The sequence below is a fragment of the Tursiops truncatus genome, chromosome 6 (genome assembly GCF_011762595.2).
Source record: "Tursiops truncatus isolate mTurTru1 chromosome 6, mTurTru1.mat.Y, whole genome shotgun sequence".
NCBI classification, from domain to species: Eukaryota; Metazoa; Chordata; class Mammalia; order Artiodactyla; family Delphinidae; genus Tursiops; species Tursiops truncatus.
The window spans coordinates 912208-934061 of NC_047039.1; the positions used below are offsets into that span (position 1 = coordinate 912208).

Here is a 21854-nt window from a genome sequence, read left to right on the forward strand (position 1 = left end):
CTCCAGGAACAGGAAGGCATGGACCAGCTCCTGAAACTCCTGTATAAACACCTGCCAACATGTCCAGATGCCTTTCCCAGACCCCATTCTTAGCCATCCTCGGAGGTGGATGGATGCCACCAGGATTGTCTTTTGGAAAAACATAGGACATAGGGAACAGGCTTCTTTCCAGCTTTCACTCCAAAAACAGGAGCAGAGTCAATTATTCCAACTCAGTTGGGACACCTAAGCTCTCCCAGCCAGGCTGGAGGGCACATGGGATGCCCTGTGTTCCCTGAACAACGTAGGTCCTGCCTGCAGGTCATGGCAGTTTTAACAACACTTTCTTTCCAGGACACCCTGCACATTACTGGTGATGGACACCAGGCATGAACTCACCTCTGTCTTAAAAAAATGGTGATGTGCTCCTGCTGGGTGGTCTGAGACCATCACCTGCTTTAGGAAATGCCCCTAGCAGATGGTGTAGCCTTCAGATACCTGAGGAGCTCTCTCCACAGGGAAGGGACCCTCGGGCATTCAGTTTCAGGTGACACACCTGACTCATCCCTATGAGCATCTTCCAGGAAGTTCTCTCCCTAACAGGAGGGATCCAATTAGAAAAGCTGATATAAAAACTGTCACTGATCTTAGGTGAGGTGATCAATGACACCATGTTGCTCCTGGAAGGGATTCACTTCAGCTTCAAGACTGACCACTGGATGACATCATTGTCATAAAAGCCTCCTTGGCCAAGTGAGGTCTATGCAGTCACTAATGCATCCTGCTGTCCCTGGGTTAAATTCTCAGGCCAGATGGTCAGATGAAGACGGACACTTGAGGCAAAAGCCACTTGGATTTCTAAGGCAGACCTTGGGGGTTTACAGGGTTTGTGGGGAGGTGGGGCCCGGGGCCCTGGAGAGGGGAGGTGTCAACACGGCAAACAGGCTGGTCTCCCCTTCTGCTTGGATCGCCCTGGGTGTCAGCCTTCGTTAAATGCTGCCTGAGATAAACTGACCGGGATTGGCCCCTGCACTGTTGATCGTATGGATGCAGTGGTTGATGGAGCGAGGTACTTACAGGAGAAGTGTCTGGCCAAGAAGATAGGGAATGAGGGTGGATATGATAAGAGCCAGTTCTGCTAGGTCACGCATAGTTCTGCATGTCTTCCCGTCAGAGGCACAGACAATTTGTTCTGTATGAGGATGTTTGTGTAGCAGACTTGGAAGAGACTTTCTCCTGAAGTATCTGCTTTTAATTATCTTTAGCTTTCAATATCATAAGTGTGCTTTTCCACTGTTTTATGAATTCCATTAATCTTGTTGAGATCATCTTTGTGTAATGGTATAATATTTTTGGCAAGTAATGTGGCTTTTTAATCTGGCTGGATTTTATTTTGATAATCAATCATTTCTTCTTACTTTTCTCACCTGGCACATTGTACTTCTTGTATTTGTAGATTCATGCCTTTCAACATTTCTGGAAAAATTTTCAATATCTCTTTTAACATTTTCTCCATCTTATTATTTCTGGCTTCTCTTTCTGTATCTCAGATTAAATTTACTTATCCCTTCTCATTCTAGTCTCTATCCCCTATTACCCTTTTTGGATAATTTTTCTGAAATATTTTCTGAAATATATCAGTCATTTTTCTGAAATATATAAATACACAAATATATACACATAGACATTATGTTTATATACTTAACTTATTTTTGTTACATATATTTTCTGTTTTTTATATGCATATTATCACATGCATATGCATATATTATAGTTCATTAATTCTCTTCATCTAATGTCTAATTAAATATATTTAATTTTTAAATATATTTTTAATTGAACAGGTCATATTTGGTTATTTTGCAAATCTAATATTTTCTGAAATTATGTTGGTCTTCCTGTATCTTTCAACACCACTTTAAGTCTGTAAACATTTTACACGTTAAAAACATTTCATATAGTGGTTGTATGTTCTGTTTTACCTAATTATTTATCTGATAGTTTTGATATTTAAGTATTGAAACCTGTCTAGTTTTGTTCTTACATTGTTCCCTCCTTACCTGTTGGCTTTTGTCATTTAGTTTGTTGGTTTATTTATATTAGTGTGTTTCTTCTACTTATAAGATTTATTGGTATGTGAACGAAGAGTTGGCAGAATACCATCTGGAGAATCCTTAGGAGTCTGGATTCCTGGTACTTTTCTACAGAGAGAACTTACGTTGGGATTTTCAAGTGTCAGGGGTACTGAGTACACAGAATCCCTTAAATTCTATTTATCATCCCTGGGGCTTCCCCAACCTCTCCTCTGAGGTGGTGAAATCCCAAACCCCAGGTCTGTAAGAGAACAGGTTCAAAGGTATAAATATTGTACCGCAATAATGGTATTATTACCCAATAATGGTATTATTTCTTTTTTGCCCCCCCAGTTTCTATATTAGAGCTTAATTACCTCCTAGTTTCAGCTGGCTTTTGTTTAATTGGCTTGTTTCAGAAGCCATAGCATCCTTAACCTGTTGTCTGTTCACAGAACTGGATCAATTTCCTTGGTGGAGAGCATTGAGGTGGAGCGAGATAACAGACATTGAAATACACAGTGATCACAGAGAGATGGCAGGAAATCTATAATTTGCCCATGCGTTCACTGGAAGGGTATGACAGCCACACACTACTGTGTTTATTCCATAATTTACATGATTATAAATCTACACACATATAAGTACATACTATACAGGACACACTTGACTTTTCTTTGCCGAGAAAAATAATTTCTCACTGTATTAACACCACATTCCTATAATAATGTTATCCACATTGCTATTAATAAATCATTAATATGCATAAATACATACCGTATTACATTACACTGATTTATTACATATTATTTCCTATCTTTCGTACTTTTATTTGTAGCCACATTATTAGCCTTGCTGTTTACCAGCCCTGTGACCTTATGAATATATTTAATATCTTTGTGCTTCAGATTCCTTATCTTTAAATTATTAGTGAGTGTTTTTTGTGTCTCCTACTGTTGTCTGAGGAATAATTCATATGAAAATTATCACAGTACATTAATAAATACGTGCATTAATATAGTAACTAAGAGCAGCCATCAACACACACTAGGCAGGCACTCAGTATCAGCCTTCTGAGAATCTTTTCTCTGCCGGCACGAGTTGTGATTTAGACAAAAGAGATGCAGACACAGCTTTTCCAAAGGTGCTACCAGCAAGCTGGCCCTGAACTTGCTAGAAACTCATGGTATATCTCAGCGGGAACGCCTTCTACCAGCAGGGTAAGAATGCCTCAGTTACCTTCACACATGGATGCCTCTTTATCTTGCTATAACCTGAGTTTTTAAAAGAGCTGGAATATACATGTCTTCTCTAAATCTCTCCTATTGCCTATCATGATTCTTGCTTCTTGATAAAGTGACGAATAATTGAGGTTACAAAGGACATCACTAGGGTAAAACCCAGGCCTGATAAGGACATCAATCAGTAGCTCGCTGGCCTGTCCACACCCAGAACAGCACAGTGGCCACCGTGTGCCTGAAGCTGACCTTGATCCTGGCGTCGTTACTTTCCAGCTTCACGGCTGCTCTGTGTCTCCTCTCCCTTATCTAATGATTGTGGACCACTAGAGAATCTGTCTTCTAGGGTTGTTTTAAATATCAGGTTAGCGCACAAAATATTTAGACCATTACTTGACATCGTTGCTCAATTATTTTAGGAATTCCTGCCTCTATGACTTTCACAGCGACAGCTACTACATGCCAACGACTACCGTTATTACACTTCCCTTAGAGAATATGCATATTCAAGCATGCTCTACATATGTCAAGATTTTTAGAAAACCGTCTCCTTAGAAATGCAAACCCTGTGGAATATTTACAGAATACAAGTTCCTTTCATTGAAAAGGCAAAAATTATATTATCTAAGAAAGCACGGAGATTCCACCAGTGAACGTATGTGTTGTTCTCTCATTTTTAATAGATAATAACACAAAATATAGACACTGACCCTGCATGTTCTGTTCTATGAGGGCTGCAAAGAACCTGATTAGCATATACAAAACCTGTATGTAACTTCATACCTAATGGTAAAATACTGAAAACTTTCTCCTAAATTTGGATTAAGGCAAAGAGGTACATTGAACATTGTACTGAAAGCCTTAACCAGAATAATAAGGCAAAAAAAAGAAAAAATGCATAAAAAGAAGGAAAGGAAGAAATAAATCTGTGTCTATTCAAAGAGGATGATTATAGGCGTAGAAAATCCTGAGACAGCCACAACAAAACACTGTTAGAAATAAGTGAATTTAGCAAGGTGTCAATAAACAGGGTCAGTATAGAAAGATTAGTTATATGACAATACACTAGCAAATAAACGTCACAACTAAATTTACAGTAGCATTAATAAAAATAAGTTAGCAATACATTTAACAAAAAATATTACAGGTCCCTATACCAAAAACTACAAAACTTTTATTAACTTTAGCTAACAAAATGAAGACATATACCTAGTGTGTGGATTTGAAGATTGTTATCCATCTCCTCAAATTTATCTACAGATTTGACAAAATCTTAATGATTATTCAAGCTGTTTTTTTGTAGAAATTGACAGACCGATTCTAAAATTCATATGGAAACGCAAAGGGCAAGTGCTGAAGCAGCACTGAAAAGGTGGAATCAAGTCAGACTTGCAGCACTTGAACTCAAAACTTAACATAAAGACACAGGCAAACAGGTTGTGCGGCACATCCTAGGGGCAGATGAATAATTCCCCGAGACAAAACAGACACAGAGGGCTTCCCTGGTGGCGCATTGGTTGACAGTCCGCCGGCCGATGCAGGGGACACGGGTTCGTGCCCCGGTCCGGGAAGATCCCACATGCCGCGGAGCGGCTGGGCCCGTGAGCCATGGCCGCTGGGCCTGTGCGTCCGGAGCCTGTGCTCCGCAGCGGCAGAGGCCACAGCAGTGAGAGGCCTGCGTACCGCAAAAAAAACCCAAAAACAACCCCAAACAAAACAGACACAGAAAGACTCCCACTTTCAGGACCACTTCATTTTTGACAAAGAAACCTAGGCAATCTGATGGGGCAAAAACAACAAATGGATGTTCCCACAACTGGCTACACTGAAGAAGTGATATTCACCCCCTGCCTCTTACCAAACACAAAGACCAATCACCACGTACACACAAACCTAAGAGTTAAAACTTTCAGTCTCCTAAGAAAACACCGAAGATTGTCTTCTACAAGAAGTTATAACCATAGAAAACTGATGATTTAGGCTTCTGTATCATGCAGAAATCTCTAAAAATATAATTCTGAAGAATGGCTCTGAAACCACAGGCTTCAAACCAGTGACAAACAAGCAACTATAAACTTAAAGGGCATATATTGCCATCTTTACTTAGTGATTCAAATAAAAATAGTTATCACATTTATTATGCGTAGTAACTAGAAAAAATGAAGGGCACTTAATTTTTTAAAAAGGTTTTCTGCTCCAAATTCCTATTTAAAAAAAAAAAAAAGTGGGGACTTCCCTGGCAATGCAATGGTTAAGAATCCGCCTGCCAATGCAGGGGACATGGGTTTGAGTCCTGGTCTGGGAAGATCCCACATGCCGAGGAGCAACTAAGCCCATGTGCCACAACTACGAGCCTGTGCTCTAGAGCCCACGAGCCACAACTACTGAGCCCGCACACCACAACTACTGAAGCCTGTGTGCCTGGAGCCCATGCTCCACAATGAGAGAAGCCACTGCAATGAGAAGCCCACACACCACAATGAAGAGTAGCCCCCGCTCACCGCAACTAGAGAAAGCCCATGCGCAGCAACGAAGACACAACACAGCCAAAAAAAAAAGTAAAAGCAAAAACGATTTCAATTTAGACAATGGACACTGGACTTCACTGAGACATTGGGCAAATTACTTCACTTCTGTGCATCAGTGCATCTATAAAAGGGACAACCGTAAGTTAATATACTCAAAGCGTTTACAGTATCTGCCCTCAAAAGGAGCTAAATAAATGCTTGATCAGTGTAGACACACGTATCTCTGTGAGACTATGAAGTTCAATGAAGTGAAAAGGTCACGGGTCACCGCACTGCAAGATCAATGCACAGGTTACGGCAGATGTCAGACAAGAGGCAGGCACAGGGCAGGTCCCCACAGCCGAGCCCTGGCATCCGCCCTGGGAGGCAGTGGTCCGAGCACTGGGAAGGCCCTCAGAACTCAGTGTCCAGCTGTCACAGCAGCGTGGCCGAACTTCCGTGCCCTGGGGCAAGGCACCCAGGTCCTCGCTAAGCCTCTGTCCAAAGGTGGTCACTGCACAGTCTAGGACCACCGGGGATTTGAGAACAAAAAGAAGCAGAAGATGATAAGGGACTCATAACACTGCCCACTACTTCATTTCCACCTAATAAGGAAAGAGCTTTGGAATAATCACTGAATTTGGCATTTTCTGAGTTGCTGGTAAATGTTGTCAGTCTTGGTGAAGCCGTGGCAAAGAGTGTCCAGTGTGTCATGGAGCAACTGGCAAGGCAGAGTGCGAAACAAGCGGTAAAGACCACGGGTCAAAACGTAGATTCAGATTTTACTGATGGTCGCTACTTCAAAGATAAGTGTGTGACAACACGTACGTTTCCCAACTTTTCATTCTCCTAAGGAACTACATTCAACATAATTAAAGAAATTAAAGAAATCACAAAACCTCTATAATATCTATGGAGTTTGGTGAAAGACCATTTAACACACAGTTACTCACACAAAAGTAAGATTATAATTTCAAAAATAAATCAATATATCAATGTAGAAACTAGTGAACACTGCCCTAAACTCATTCAATATATATAACTCAAGAGTCTTGAACAGGTCAGGAAAGCAAGCCTACGTCTTTGTCAAGGCTACGGAAAAGCATAAAATAATCCATGAAGCAAAGTCCTGGGGAAGGAGATGCAGGTGTTTGGGGTACCGAGAGATTAAAGCCTTAACTCTCAAAAATACAGCATCCCAGCCAGGAGCCAAAAGCCAAGCCAAGTTGAAAAGCAGTTCAAAGAGAAACAGTGCACATCTATTCCTGACTGCCGATCTTTCAAAATAAAATGAGCTCAAAGTGTTCAGGGGAAGGAAGGCAGGACATGTAAATACCAAATGCTAACAGGAGAACGTGGAAACTTACAATGGAATTTTCTCAAATTACAAGGAAGAGTAAATGCTTCCACTTCAGTGCTAATGTTACTGTTCTACTTTATTAAATACAAGAACAACAACTGTTATATCTAAGAATTCAAAGGCAATAGATTGAAGAGATGCAACGGTGGTTCTCAACCATGCCTACACATAAAAATCACTTGGGGAGCTTTCAAAATTTAGATTCCCGGGGCCTCGTCCCAAACCAATTTAAGTGGCATCTCTGCAGCTGGTGTCGGGAACTGCAGAATAAGACGCAGAAGCTTTCTATTTACTTGCCTTTCCTCAACACACACACACACACGCAGTTTCCTATACTGACTGGTATTTATTGCAATAGTTCAGCTCCCAAGCACTGCATGACTAAAAATCAGAAAAAAGTATCAAAAACCACCCAGCACGTTGTGCCTGAAGAGTTCACGTTACAGACACCCGGCTGAGCTCTAGAACATCAGTATTGTTTGCTGACTTCTGCTCAGCAGATATAGCTTACAACCTACACAAGTCAGACACAAACATGCCCTAGTTCTAACATAGATGCTACATTGGAGAACAATTCCTGGTTTCACTGAAGCCAGGCAACACAATGCAAAGAGACGTTGCCTGAAGGAAGAAACAGAGACCTTCATCTTTTGTGTCAATTTCAGGAATGATTACCTCTCAAACAGCCTTGAACAGACTTATATTTACATTTTTCTGCTACTGCTGAATTCGGAAGAATTCGGAAAACATGGGTTCTTCTGAACAGAATGATTAAGTAGACTTCCAAAACAGTCCATCGCTTTTCTTAACATGAAAAAAATTAGATAACATTACGAAAACACTTTTTATGAAAATCACGAGTCCCAATATTTCTCCAAGTAAATCTATGTTTTCAGTTATTCATCTGTGCCTTTGTCTTTTCTGTAAACATTTTAAAAACACTCCTCTGAGGACGGCTACACAAGCTGACACATTCAGAGCTTGAAGGCTAATAAAATAATTATTCAAAATCGGTTCCTTTGTGTCATGAGGCGCACTTTCCAAGATTAAATCCTCGTTATGACCTTTGACTAAAGTTTCCTTCGGAGACCTTCTGATAACTGTCTTTCTCACCTCAGCCCCAGCGCCTGGAACCTACTGTGCTTTGTAACGACCTCTCCTCCAATTATGTTGTACGGCGGAATATAACTTAAAGCTTCATCTCGATAAATTGAGCTGAAAGTAATGAGAAAATATTGTGGGCCTAAAATAAAACATATAGGAATATGGTTTGCAGTAGTAAAACAAAACCGAACCGAACCGAAAACCCTGTATGTCAATGCAGGGTGTCCGTAATACAGAGGGATGGTAAGAAGACCCGGATGTAGGGTCCCTCGCTCTGGACCAGATGGCCTGGCTCTGGCCAGTCGTCATCATATCAGGATCACTCGGCTCCAAGCAAGGAGCTTCCCGGATTGCGCGGAGCTTGGGATTTGGAGCTCTACCTTTACTCTGAGCGCAAATGCCCACCAGCCCCCAAAAGCTGTTTAAATCTGCCCTGTCAGCGTTTGCCTGGTCTACTGACAAAGCTGAGTGAGGCAAGAGCCGGAAGAAGGGTCCCGTGACTCCTGCACCTGCCTTATTTATTATCTTGTTCATATGACAAGATAAGCTTCTCCAGACGGCACTGGCCTCTGCAGTCTTTGTTTGCGATGCCTAAAGAGCCCAGGGCAATGCCTGTCTCACAGGAGAAAGGTTGAGGCCTTCATGTGAATTTAAATCCCATGAATTTCTTAAAAGTGTTAGTAAGAAGAGTTTAGCCTGGGTTCCTCCTGGGCTGAGATCACTATTTAGTTTGCATTATATTATACAGTTCAGCTTGCTGTCAGTGTAGACACTTAAGGCTAGAATTGGTGATCAAAAGTGGAAAAATCACGAACTTAAATGAGAATCAACTGAAATGAGGATTGAAGTTTGGGTTGACTAAAAACTCATATTCATTGGAACCATGTTCTTTTTATTTTTATGTCTTTCTATACAAACAAGGCACGCATTGAAAGTGAGACATATCCAAAGAAATGTTAAATTAATAATTCAAGGATGGATTATTTAGAATCATTCTATTGACAATATCAGTGAGGGTGTAGGATTGTAAGCTGGGGCTTCACAACAGTGGGAAACCCCGAGGAATTGTGAATCCACGTGAATTAGTCTACTTATGGCAAGAGTATTTAGTCCTGAGTGGGAGACTGTGTTTCTCTAAAATCATCAAACAAAGACTCCCACGTGGTCTCAACAGGTAGAAACCTCTTGTGATCGTACCTCTGTGCCCTGTGACAGTACACTGTCAGAGAATGGATCATGGCAAGAGGGTCCTAGAGAGGCAGGTGGCGGCCTAACGCTGGCCCTCTCCAGGGAGGATGACACCCTCCCCGGTGCTAACACACCAGGGCCCACAGCAAGTACATTCCTGAGGCTGAGAAAGACACAGGGCTCCCTGAGGGAGATGCCGGGAATGACCTCAGCCTCTCTCTTGACTCAACCTGTTCAATCATCAACGTCCATCAAGTCAACTTAGGAGTCAAATTTGCTTCCCAAGGAACTCCAGCTACCACGCTGAATACTAGAACCTGCATCCTTTGTTGTGAGTTAATGAATCAGCATAATGCGATCCACATCGTGAGCTGTGGGATGTGAGAATATGAGGTGGGTTCCTTCTCCCTTGCACTGACAGCAGGAATTTCAGCTTGCAAAGCAGAGGGTCCCCGAGATCGAGGTAGTATTGAGAGGATGGGTGACACACTCCTTCCTCCTAGCAATATCTCCACCCCCACATACACCCTGAAAACTTTAGCAAACAGGCACATGGTAGCCTCACCCAGTAAGTACTATGCACACATCTATTGACTGTATTAAGCTTCCTCGTCCCTGTAGCCCTCTTCTCAACTGTAAACTGCCGGTGCAAGGTGTAGGGAAATACTTTCTGAGAAAAAGTGTGGTTCATAAAGTGGTAGGCACCAAACACAGTGTTCTGATAGCCAAAAACTTCTGGAATTTACTTTGCTTTAAGCAAAACTAGACATGAACTGAGGTAAGGTTACTTTATAGACTTCATGGATCGTATTTAACTTGAATATACCTATAGTTTCTAAAAGAAATGTTGATCTGTTTAATTACAGGGTAAAGCCCCACTGGGGACACTACATAATGTGCTATCTTACCTTCTCAAAATACATTTTAGAACAATCTAAATTCATAAATGCATCTGACCCTGAAGTTTCAGGTAAGAGGTCATGAGCCATATTCCTTCCTATCACATAATCAAAGAAAACTCATCGACGTTCTATTACGTAAAGTTCTTAAAACCTCCTAAATACTTGAACGATGTGGGGCATCAAACGAGGTGCAGATTCATGTAGCTAGAGACACTGAATCAGAGAAGACATCAAATCTGGGCTTCGGTGTCAGCTGAATATGTGAAATGTGCTATTTCTTTCTGAGACTTGTTTTTCTCTTTTGCTGTAAGGAATTTTGGGGGGCTTAAATGAGATAATATAGGAAATAACATATGAAATACAATAGTACTGATGTTGACGGATTTTAGCTGGGACAGCTGTTGTAACTGTTAACATTATTATACACATGGTAACGCTTCTGCCCTCTCTCAGAGTATCAAGAAAGGAAATGTTGGTTTTAATATCTGAGGGTTCAGAGTGTTCACAGAATCAATATTTCAAACTTTAAAAATTCTGTATAGGAGAAACAAATGTACAAATGTTTGAATCATATTCCCAACTAGTGATATTAATCACATTATTTTAAAAGTTAAAGTATTTGGATGACCACACTGGAGAACTAACAGTTTTAATCACTTACTAATGACTATGTACATACATATATGAATATGTATATGTTTTATAATAAATGACTATCATTGTCTTACCTGAGAAGAGTAGGTGTGTCCATCTGAACCACAGACGGGGCTGGTAGAGACCCCCGAGCACTGCTGGCAGGCGGATGTCGGGGGACCCCTCCACTGCTTCTGCCCAACTCCTGCATCTCTCATACTGTTGAAAAAATAAAACAAGCATACTTAGTGCATTTATTTAAAAAATAAATTTATATTAGCATCATGCCTTTTCTCCACTGTCATTCCAACTCTTCAAGATAAATTAGAATCAGTAAATTGTATCCTCATTTCCAATGTATTAGTCTATACAGTGTTCTTTATAAACTTTTGTTTCATAATCAAGGTTTTCCTATAATAAAATAAGAATATATTCCTTAAAGATTCCGCTGGTTACATAGAGACTACAGTTATACTTCATCACATGGATTCTCTGGTTTTAATTTGTGGTTGTGAAATGTGTTTTGAACAGCCCCCCAAACAGTTCACATGTCTGGAACCTTCCCAAGGGCCCCCCTAGAATTCTACTAGAAATAGTATTAGAAAGCAGACACCTAATTCACCAGGCATCCCAGAGGCGCATGAAAATAAGAGCAGCTTACTTTAGAGAAAATAGCAATAAGAAACACTTTTCCAGCAAAGACCAGTATTTAGAGAGCCCAATTAGCAGGTTCGGTGAGAGCCAATCCTCTCTTTCTTGTGTGGAAAGGACTCAAAATACATCCATCTGGCTTTGATCTGGAATAAAGTGGGAAAACCCATTCTCTTCCGCTACCTACTTCTAAATTATCCGTTTCTCCACTTTGATTAAACTGCTTCTGCTTGGCCTATTTGTGTGAACAGTTCACACAGAAATGGGCAAAGGCCTTAAAAGTAGGAATAAAAACAACAGAGAATCTCTACACAAGCATTTCGTAGTTAGAAGTCCTCCAGTAAATCAGCACTCGGTCTTGTTCATTAAAACTGCTCATGGAGGGTAATTTGATGTCTCTATCAAGATGAGAAACGAGGTTTTACTGGAAACATTTGCTGCCCTTTGGCTTTTCTTTTTTTTTTTTTTCACGAGTAAGTCAAATCTACAAAAAAGTAACCCCAAAAGACAACTAAGACATGTAGTGTTAATCCTCATTATAGGGAAAGAAGTTCGGACTAATGTACTTTAAATTGTGATAACATTTGGGTGGGCTTTGGGAAAAGGTTTACCACCTTCTCTTACCCCCTCATCCCTCTCCCCCGGCCGCTTCCCCCTCAAAAAGAAGCCTATGATAGCTCCAAACACATTTTCTTCATTTAACTTTTGTAAATTCTGCCAAATGACCACTTTAAAATCTTGTCTGGCCGCAGATATAACCTCATAAGAGACACAACAGGGAAAATGACCGTGCTGCCATTACTGATTAAAAGATTGGCACATGGGCTTCCCTGGTGGCGCAGTGGTTGAGAGTCCGCCTGCCGATGCAAGGGACATGGGTTCGTGCCCCGGTCTGGGAAGATCCCACATGCCGCGGAGCGGCTGGGCCCGTGAGCCATGGCTGCTGGGCCTGCGCATCCGGAGCCTGTGCTCCGCAACGGGAGAGGCCCACGTACCAAAAAAAAAAAAAAAAAAAAAAAAAAAGACTGGCACAAAATCCTAATGGGAATCAAAACAATGACTGGAAAAACAGGGACATTATTCTACGCCACCTCCAGACTCGTAAGTCACAGAGACGGAGCAGAGAGAAACAAGAAACATAAAATATTATGTTTGCCTTTTTCTTTCACTGTGTGCAATCAAAACAAGGCACGAAATTATGAAATTATTTGCTCTTCAGTTACATTAGGAGAAATCATTACCAAGCACAGGCTTCTAATCAATAGAAAGTATTTTATTAGAACAGCATATCTTTATCGCTTTTGCTTTGGGATATGCACCTGTCTGTACGCTATGACATACATATGTCAACACTATGACTCTTTGTAATCACCTCATTCCCTTTTCCTAACTTTAAAACTCCACTGAAACACAGAAACTAAGATTGTGACATTACTTTCTTGTATAAACATTTTTGGATACATGACGTAGTCTTTTATATGCAATACAAACAGTAATTATATCTAGAAGTGAAATCTTTTTGAAAATTGGAAGATTTACTAGAAATTATTAAAATTCAAATGACTTCTTAAACAGTGAATTTACCATGTACCTGTAAAATAAGGTTTGGGGTAAAAAGTTTTAGTTATCATTATTCCCTTCAAAGTCAACACTGCTGAAGCCTAAACACTTTCAGATTCCTGAAGTGTATCAATAGAGATGGTATTTTTTATGTAGATTTCATCCTGGTCAGGATTTGCTGAAGTATCATCAACATTGGAAGCATCATAATATTGCTTATATTTGCATCACCATTTTGCTTGAGGTGATGACAAATTATACCATTCTGTAAACCAGAAGAATATTTACTTATGTTTAGTTTAAAATAAATACAACATTAGATGATGATAAATTCACCAGAATTCATGTTTTAATATATTATTCATGCCATACACATGGAGAACACTGAGTCATGAACATTTCACTATACTCAGTAAATCCAAAGGAAGCACTTAGCATTTTGTCATCAGAACACAGACTTTCTAGAAAGGACAAATTAGTCTACACAATTTGAGGCTTAATTTGAAATGCAAAATTCTAAATATCATAGATTTTATGTGTTCTTTTAATCATCTCTGACCTGAAGAAAATGGTTTATGACATTTTCTGTAGAAAGACAAATTACATTCAAGCAGATACAGGGCGGTATAGAAGATGGTTCATCCAGGCATATATTAATGTTGGAATTAGGGTATGAATACAAATGAATTTCTAAGACTGTTATTTGAATAAAAAACTACTTCTACAACTCCATAAATCAATTAACCATATACGAAGAAGAATCGCTAGATATAGACAAATAGGACATGTACATTCTTCATTTCAAAAATCAAAACGTCTACGATTGTGAAAATAAGGCTCTTTCATGTGAAAACAAAATGAAAAACCTCACAGCAGGTACTGAGGGGCAAATAAACTGTACTGTTAACAGGACTTGAGGAATTCTAGTAACTCTGACCATTTCTCAGAACAGCCCAAACAGGCCACTGTGTGTGGTGGAGTGGGTGGCACACCTGGACCACCCTCAGGGTCCCCTCAGCATCCTGAGGGTTCCACCTGTCCAGGTACATGTGGTACCTCCACTCAAGTCTCTTCACCAAGGAAGAGAGTTTTTCATTCCAGAGTCTCTTTTATCAGACTTATCCTGTGATTCAGAATTTGTTTGCTTTAGCATCAGGAACGTTTCTCAGAATTAGTGTTAATCAAAATCTTGTCTATTAAAATATGTTTGTTCTTAGGAAAATTAGTGTAGTTTATGAGCTAGAAACACAATTTTCTAAGATTTAATTAAATATCTATGCATTATGTGTAATATGTAAACATTTTTCAGATTGCTTTTTAATTATATTTTCAAGGCCCTATTTAAAGAAGAGCAAAATGTGTTTACGTGAGAGAGAAAATCCTGGCAGTGAGTGTACAGACCAAGACGGGCAAAGTCAAGTGCTTGGGAAAAGGTGGAGCCAGCTGAGGCTATCAGAATGGATACCTGGCATCTGGGGCAGGCGAATGACAGGTAAGAAGTTAGACTTGGCAATCTGCTCTCGGACACCACCAGCCCCCACCACCAGCAGGCCAGCAGCCACCTCACAAGACAGGGCCTGGCAGCCAACCAGGCTGGGGACCAGCCCTGCTTATCAGTCGGCCCAATGTAGTCGGCTCCCCCTCAACAGAAGGGCCCACACAGCCCACACAGGGGTACCCCTAGAGCACATAGTTCTGGTGACAGACATGAGTGTGCAGCTGGGCCTCACAGGACACTTCTCCAAGATCAGGAAACATAACCAACCTACATCATACATAGAAATAAACACAGAGAATTAGGCAAAAGGGGGAGATGGAGGACTATCTTAGAAATAGACAAAATAAAGAGATCAGAACAGAAAAAAAGTGAAATAGAGACCAAAGAGAGAACAGAAAAGATTGATGAAGGTAAGAGCTGTTTTTTGAAAAAATAATCAAGATTGATAAACCTTTAGCCAGACGTATCAAGAATCAATGCAATCCCTATCAAAATACCAATGACATTTTTCACAGAAGTAGAAAAAATAATTATAAAATTTGTACTGATAATCAAAATACCCTGAATAGCCACAACAATCTTGAGAAAGAACAGAGCGGGAGGCATTATACTCCCCAATTTGAGACCATACTACAAAGCTACAGTAATCAAAACAGTGTGGTACTGGCACAAAAACAGACACCTAGAGCAATGGAACAGAATAGAGAGCCCAGAAATAAACATTTATATGGTCAATTAATCTACAGCTAAGGAGGCAAGAATACAGAATGTGGAAAAGACACCCTCTTCAATAAGTGGTGCTGGGAAATTGGACAGCTACACACAAAAGAATCAAATTGGACTTCTTTCCCACACCATACACACACACAAAAAAATCAAAATGAATTAAAAATTTACATGCAAGACCTGAAACCATAAAACTCCTAGAAGAAAACATAGGTAGTACATTCTTTCACACCACTTTTAACTGTATTTTCTTGGATTGTCTACTTAGGCAAAGGAAACAAAAAGCAAAAATAAACAAATGGGACTACTTCAAACTAAAAGGCTTTTACACAGTGAAAGAAACTGTCAACAAAATTTTTAAAAAAGACCTACTGGGGCTTCCCTGGTGGCACAGTGGTTGAGAGTCCGCCTGCCGATGCAGGGGACACGGGTTCGTGCCCCGGTCCGGGAAGATCCCACATGCCGCGGAGCGGCTGGGCCCGTGAGCCATGGCCACTGAGCCTGCGCGTCTGGAGCCTGTGCTCCGCAACGGGAGAGGCCACAACAGTGAGAGGCCCGTGTACCGCAAAAAAATAATAATAATAAAATAAAATTTAAAAATAAAAATATAAAAAAGACCTACTGAATGGGAGAGGATATTTGCAAACTATATACCCAATAAGGGGTTAAAGTCCAAAATATATGAAGAACTCATACAACTCAACACAAAAATGAAAGAAAGAAAGGAAGGAAGGAAGGAAGGAAGGAAGGAAGGAAGGAAGGAAGAAGTGACCCGATTAAAAAACAAGCAGAGGATCTGAATATAAATTTTTCCAAAGGAGACATACAAATGGCCAACAGGAACATGAAAAGATGCTCAACATCACTAATTGTCAGGGAAGTGCAAATCAAAACTACAATGAGATAGCACCTCACACCTGTCAGAATGGCCATCATCGAAAAGAACGCAAATTAACAAATGTTGGTGAGGATATGGAGAAAAGGGAGCCCTTGTGCACTGTTGTGGGATTGTAAACTGGTATAGAAAGTATGGAAAACAGAATGGCGTTTCCTCAAAAAACTAAAAATAGAACTACCATAGGATCCAGCAATTCCATTTCTGAGTATTTTTCTGGAGAAAACAAAAACACTAATTTGAACAGATACACACACCCCTATGTTGATTGTAGCATTATTCACAATGGCCAAGATATGGAAACAACCTAAGTGTCCATCAACAGATGAATGGATAAAGAAGATGTGGTCCATATATACGACGGAATACTATTCAGCCAAAAAAAAAAAAAAAAAATGAAGTTTTGCTACTTGCGACAACATGGATAACCCTGGAAGGCATTATGCTAAGTGAAATAACTCAGAGAGAGAAAGACAAATACTGTATGATCTCACTTACATGTGGAATCTAGAAAACAAATGAACAAACATAACAAAACATAAGGAGTCATAGATGCACAGAACAAATAGGTGGCCACCAGAAGGGAGGGGGTTGGAGGGAGGAAAGAAATAGGTGAAGGAGATTAAGAGGTAGAAACTTCCAGGTATAAAATAAATGTCATGGCGATGTAAATGTATAGCAGAGGGGATATAGTCAATAATATTACAGTTGCAGGAGATGCAAGATAGGGTTGGGGATTAAGAGGTACAAACTACTATGTATAAAATAAATAAGTAAAAATATACATAATTATAAAAATAAATAATATGTAAAATAATATATAATATAAAAGTAATATACAGCACAGGGAATATAGTCAATATTTTATAATAACTTTAAATGGAGTATAATCTATAAAATATTGAATCAATATTGTACACTTGAAATTAATATAATATTGTAAGTCAAGTATAACTTCAATAAAAAAAATAATAAGATTGTAACACCTTTGTATGGTGACACAGGGTACCTGACTAGTCATGGTGACCACTTTGTAATGTATAAAAATACAGAATTACTATGTTGGTCCCCTGAAACTAACACAATATTGTCAGTCAATTATACCTCAGTAAAAAAATAGGTTTGGCAAAAGCATCACTAAGTATATTACTCTGAATACTCTAAGTGCAAAAGATCTTTAACCTCTGAGAGGAAATCTAATTTTTTGATATATCAAAGGCTATTTGCAATTACTTATTTTGAATTATTATCAGATTGGGTAATATAGTTTTCTCCCATTATTGATGTATAAAAACTCAAACTGGCTGCAAAACCCTGAAATTTTTAAAAATTACTCTTCCAACTGCAACCCTGCTACAATCAGACTCTTCAAATAATACCTTTGTAAAAATCTATTGTTTATTCCATTTTGAAAGATTACCTTCCATTTACAGTTATTACAAAATATTGGCTCTATTCCCCGTGTTGTACATACTTCCTTGAGCCCATCTTACACCCGATAGTTTGTACCTCTCCCTCCCCCACCCCTATACTGCCTTTTAAGAGAACTGTTAAGTATATATTTCATTTTGAAGATTAAAGTTAAACATTTATTTATCCACCTTATAATGACGTCCTATATTCCCATGATCCTTTTCCTTAAAGAGCAAATAACTGTATATTTGAACCCAGGGAATTGAAGCCATTAAATGATAATTTATAATACACAAAGTCAAGTTTTTTTCTCAAAATCTTTTTTTCTTAAATATTCCCCCATTCAAGGTGCTGAGTTTCATACCAATATACGTGTTATGTCTCTAATGGCTGGAAAGTTAGGCTCACAGAGAAGTGTTTATCTACGCTTGTGTTCCGGCACACGGCTCCTCCACAGCAGCTGGGTTGAATCCCCTCTCCCTGAGCTGTCTTCCGGTCCTGACTCACCCTGCACGTGGGTCTCCAGCATCACTTTCCAGCCTCAGTCACACTTGGAAGCTCATTAGCCTCTAACTTTCCTAATAAATCCCACGTGCATTCCTTCCACTTCTGTTGACTCAGTTTCAGTCTATCTGGTTTTCTGTTTCCTTAACCACGTTGTGCATTTTAACAATATAATTTGAACACGATTTCCACGTTTTAGGATTTACCTTGATTTTAGAAAGTGCATAAATAATGTTACCAAAACGGTTAGCTGAAAAAAGCTCATTCCAGTTTCATCTGAATTGCACTTTTGACTGTGTCATCAATGCATCCTGGCAAGTCAGCAGCCTCCCTGGGTCTTAACTTCTTCATGGATACAATTCGAAGCTTCATCTGTATGGCTCATTTGCTCTAGATCATTCCACAGTCTATAAATCTTTAATAAAATTACTTATGTGAAGACACACAGCAAAAATCAGCAGCATAGACAGTGAGTACCGGACACGTGTTGTGGTTTCTGACCTTGGCTTGCGTTACCGAGCGACACAAATACCTCATCATGGCCTGAAGGATGATGTTGCATGGGGCGAGACTGCTTGAGATATCTGAATCATAGACAAGTTATAATGATGTTTGAATAACATATTCTGACAAGTAAATATGTTTTATTAAGCAGTGAGCATACTCACAATTATTGAAGACATCAATAAATAACGTCAAAATTTCAAAACAGACATCACTATCAATCACCCTCATAATCTATTTCTCAATCTGAGCTCCAATGGATTGAATGAGTAATAAAGCTTCGAAACGTAGAAAATGTAGATGATGTTGAATTCAGACTCTAGGGTTCTGGGTCTCTGATGTTTCCATATATTTCATTCCCAACAGTATTTTAATTAGTAAAGACCTCTTCACTTAAACTACGGTAAAAGTATATTCAACTGCAAAGGATCTCCGTTATGTAAGATAGAGAGTCACTGTAGTTGTTATGGGCTAGAAATGTCCTCACGTCTATTTTCAGCAAAACACAGGCCAATAGACTGGGAATTCATGATCTTAACATACGATAAATCTTAACATACCTAATTAATAAGTATGTATAAGAGTTACTGATTGCTTTCAAGCCAATAAAAATGTTACCATAAAGCAAAATTTCAGGAACTGAGTCAAATGTTTACAAACATGAGGTTAGATTTTCACGTGTTTTGATAGCCTTTCACATGCCAGACACACATATTACAATTCTATTATTGTAGCAATCTCATGCAATGTGCATTATTCTTTAAATTCTGAAGCTTGGAAGATGGAGGTTGAGAGAGCTTCATTATCTTCTCAAGTCTCTACCGCTTGTCTTTGGCCACTGTGGATGTCACGTGTTCTCCTTTTCACTTTGAAACTTGCCATAAATGTACATACAAAATTTTAAATGTCATGGAAGACCACACTCCCACAGTTCATAAATTTCTAGATCAGTTTCACTTAATAGGTAAAAAATGACAGCATAGCTCAAATTTTACTTAAAAAAAGATCTACCACCAGTAAGTGGTATCTGGAGAGTACATCTGGCCAATTAAACCTGAAAATTATCTAGAGTGTAATAAATAATACAACATCATATATGTGATTCTGATTCAGGGAATCAGTACGAAGATTAATTAACTAATATATAAACTGGCTCTATTTAATTTGTGTTGACATGCATGTTTGCATGTCAGATATGAGCATATGAGAATATTTGCTCACTATACTTCCTGTATTTAAAATAAGAATTAGAAAATGCTTCATTTTTCCAATTATTAATGTTCACAAATAAAGCAAGCTTTTAACCATTAACTGTGTCCTTAATTTAACCTTCAGCAGTTCTACAGCAAAGCAGGAACTAAGATTTGAGTTCATGAAAATGTTGGATTCTTAAAGATCAAGGAGACTCTATATTTGGAAAACCATCTTGACATTTTTAAAATAACAGTGACAGATATGCAGCTTAAAAAGGGAAAAATATTCCACCTAAAAGAAAATGACTAATAACACAGCACTTATCAAAACACATGGGAACAGACTGATCATTCAAGATGTATTTTATATATCAAAAATACGTCTTGGGCTTCCCTGGTGGCGCAGTGGTTGAGAATCTGCCTGCCAATGCAGGGGACACGGGTTCGAGCCCTGGTCTGGGAGGATCCCACGTGCTGCTGGGCAGCTGGGCCCATGAGCCACAACTACTGAGCCTGTGCGTCTGGAGCCTGTGCTCCGCAACGAGAGAGGCCGTGACGGTGAGAGGCCCACGCACTGCGATGAAGAGTGGCCCCCGCTTGCCACAACCAAAGAAAGCCCTTGCACAGATACGAAGACTCAACACAGCAAAAATAAATAAATAAATAAAACCAAAATACATAAAAAAAAAAAGTCTTGATTATGAAAAATTCTCTTGATTTTTGTTTTTCTGAACGTAAGAAATATTCTTAGCAACTGTTGGATAAATAGACCTGACAGCTTTGGCAAAAGCCTTAACGATTAAATGACACATTTTGTTTAAAACAATTATTAAAGATCATCCAAAGTTCAGGGACGGAAAACAGAGCTTTTCCTCCCTGTGCTGCCTTCACAGGGGTCACCTGTACTGGCCTCCTCCTTACTGCTTCGCTGGAAAAGCAAAGTTACAGAAACAAGAAAAAAGAAAGAAGCCCCATGATTTGCTCGAGTCTGATTTACAGGCTGAGAGAAAGGTTAACGGTTCAAAACCTCCACGATGCACTAACGCTTACAGCATTTTCAAGTTAACGAGTTAGTGACATTTAAAAGAAGCCTAAGTTTTTGACTCCATAGTATTTCTCTCTCTACCAGACCGGGTTTAATCCCTGTCCTGAAAGCATCTTCTCAGCACATGTCGACTGATGCTGGCGCAGTCAGGGGTAGAGTCACAGCTGCTGGACAAGGAAATGTTCTTCAAGAAACACTCTCTCAATAACTTCTACCATCTAAAGAGCTGTCAGGAAGGTCTTTTAAAACAGTTCTATTATGTTTATTCATAATATGTTATTACGTATGGTTACAGTTACTGACCACGTTCTAGGAACGGAATGAGACCTCGTCCAACCTGCACCTGGCACAACCAATAACTTGTCATCTTCTAACCTGGAAAGAGTACCCATGCATCCTTCTAAATACTGCTTCTTTTGTAGCCGAGCAGGACCCTACGGGGTCTCCCCAGAATAGCCTCCCACCCATGTCCTCCACCTGCCTTCCGTCTGTAGAAAAACTTTAGTCAAAGAATACATTTAATCAGAGAAGTGAGAAAATGCAGAAAGGAAAACAATCAAGCAAGACAAAATAATAATAGTTTAGCCATTGAACAGAGTCAAGGACTTTGGGTTCCTCCTCGAGGGCTGTAGATAATATTCTGAGCCACGTCCTTCCAGCTGTTTTGCAGATACTGAAGCTCCCACCAGGTGGGAGAAGTTAACTGCACACTGCCCACAAGCACGTAGACCCCAGACCGGCTGGAACCAGAAGGTTGATGATGCTGATTCCCGATGACCTCACCACCAGCCAATCAGAATTCTGAGGGTGAAGAGGGTCCACCAGCTGACCACACCCTGCTCCTTGAACACTGTAAGACCCATCACTACCTCCTCCAGGGCG

The 21854-nt window shown here is 39.7% G+C and overlaps 1 protein-coding gene across 1 annotated transcript in view; it reads right to left on the reverse strand.

Annotated features, from left to right (window-relative positions):
* Positions 1-21854, reverse strand: part of SPOCK3 (SPARC (osteonectin), cwcv and kazal like domains proteoglycan 3) — a 434386-nt gene that overhangs the window by 174768 nt on the left and 237764 nt on the right. Inside the window, exon 5 of the mRNA XM_073805699.1 lies at positions 11079-11202. Within this exon, the coding sequence (XP_073661800.1) occupies positions 11079-11202 (124 nt within the window). The remainder of the gene's footprint in view (positions 1-11078; positions 11203-21854) is intronic.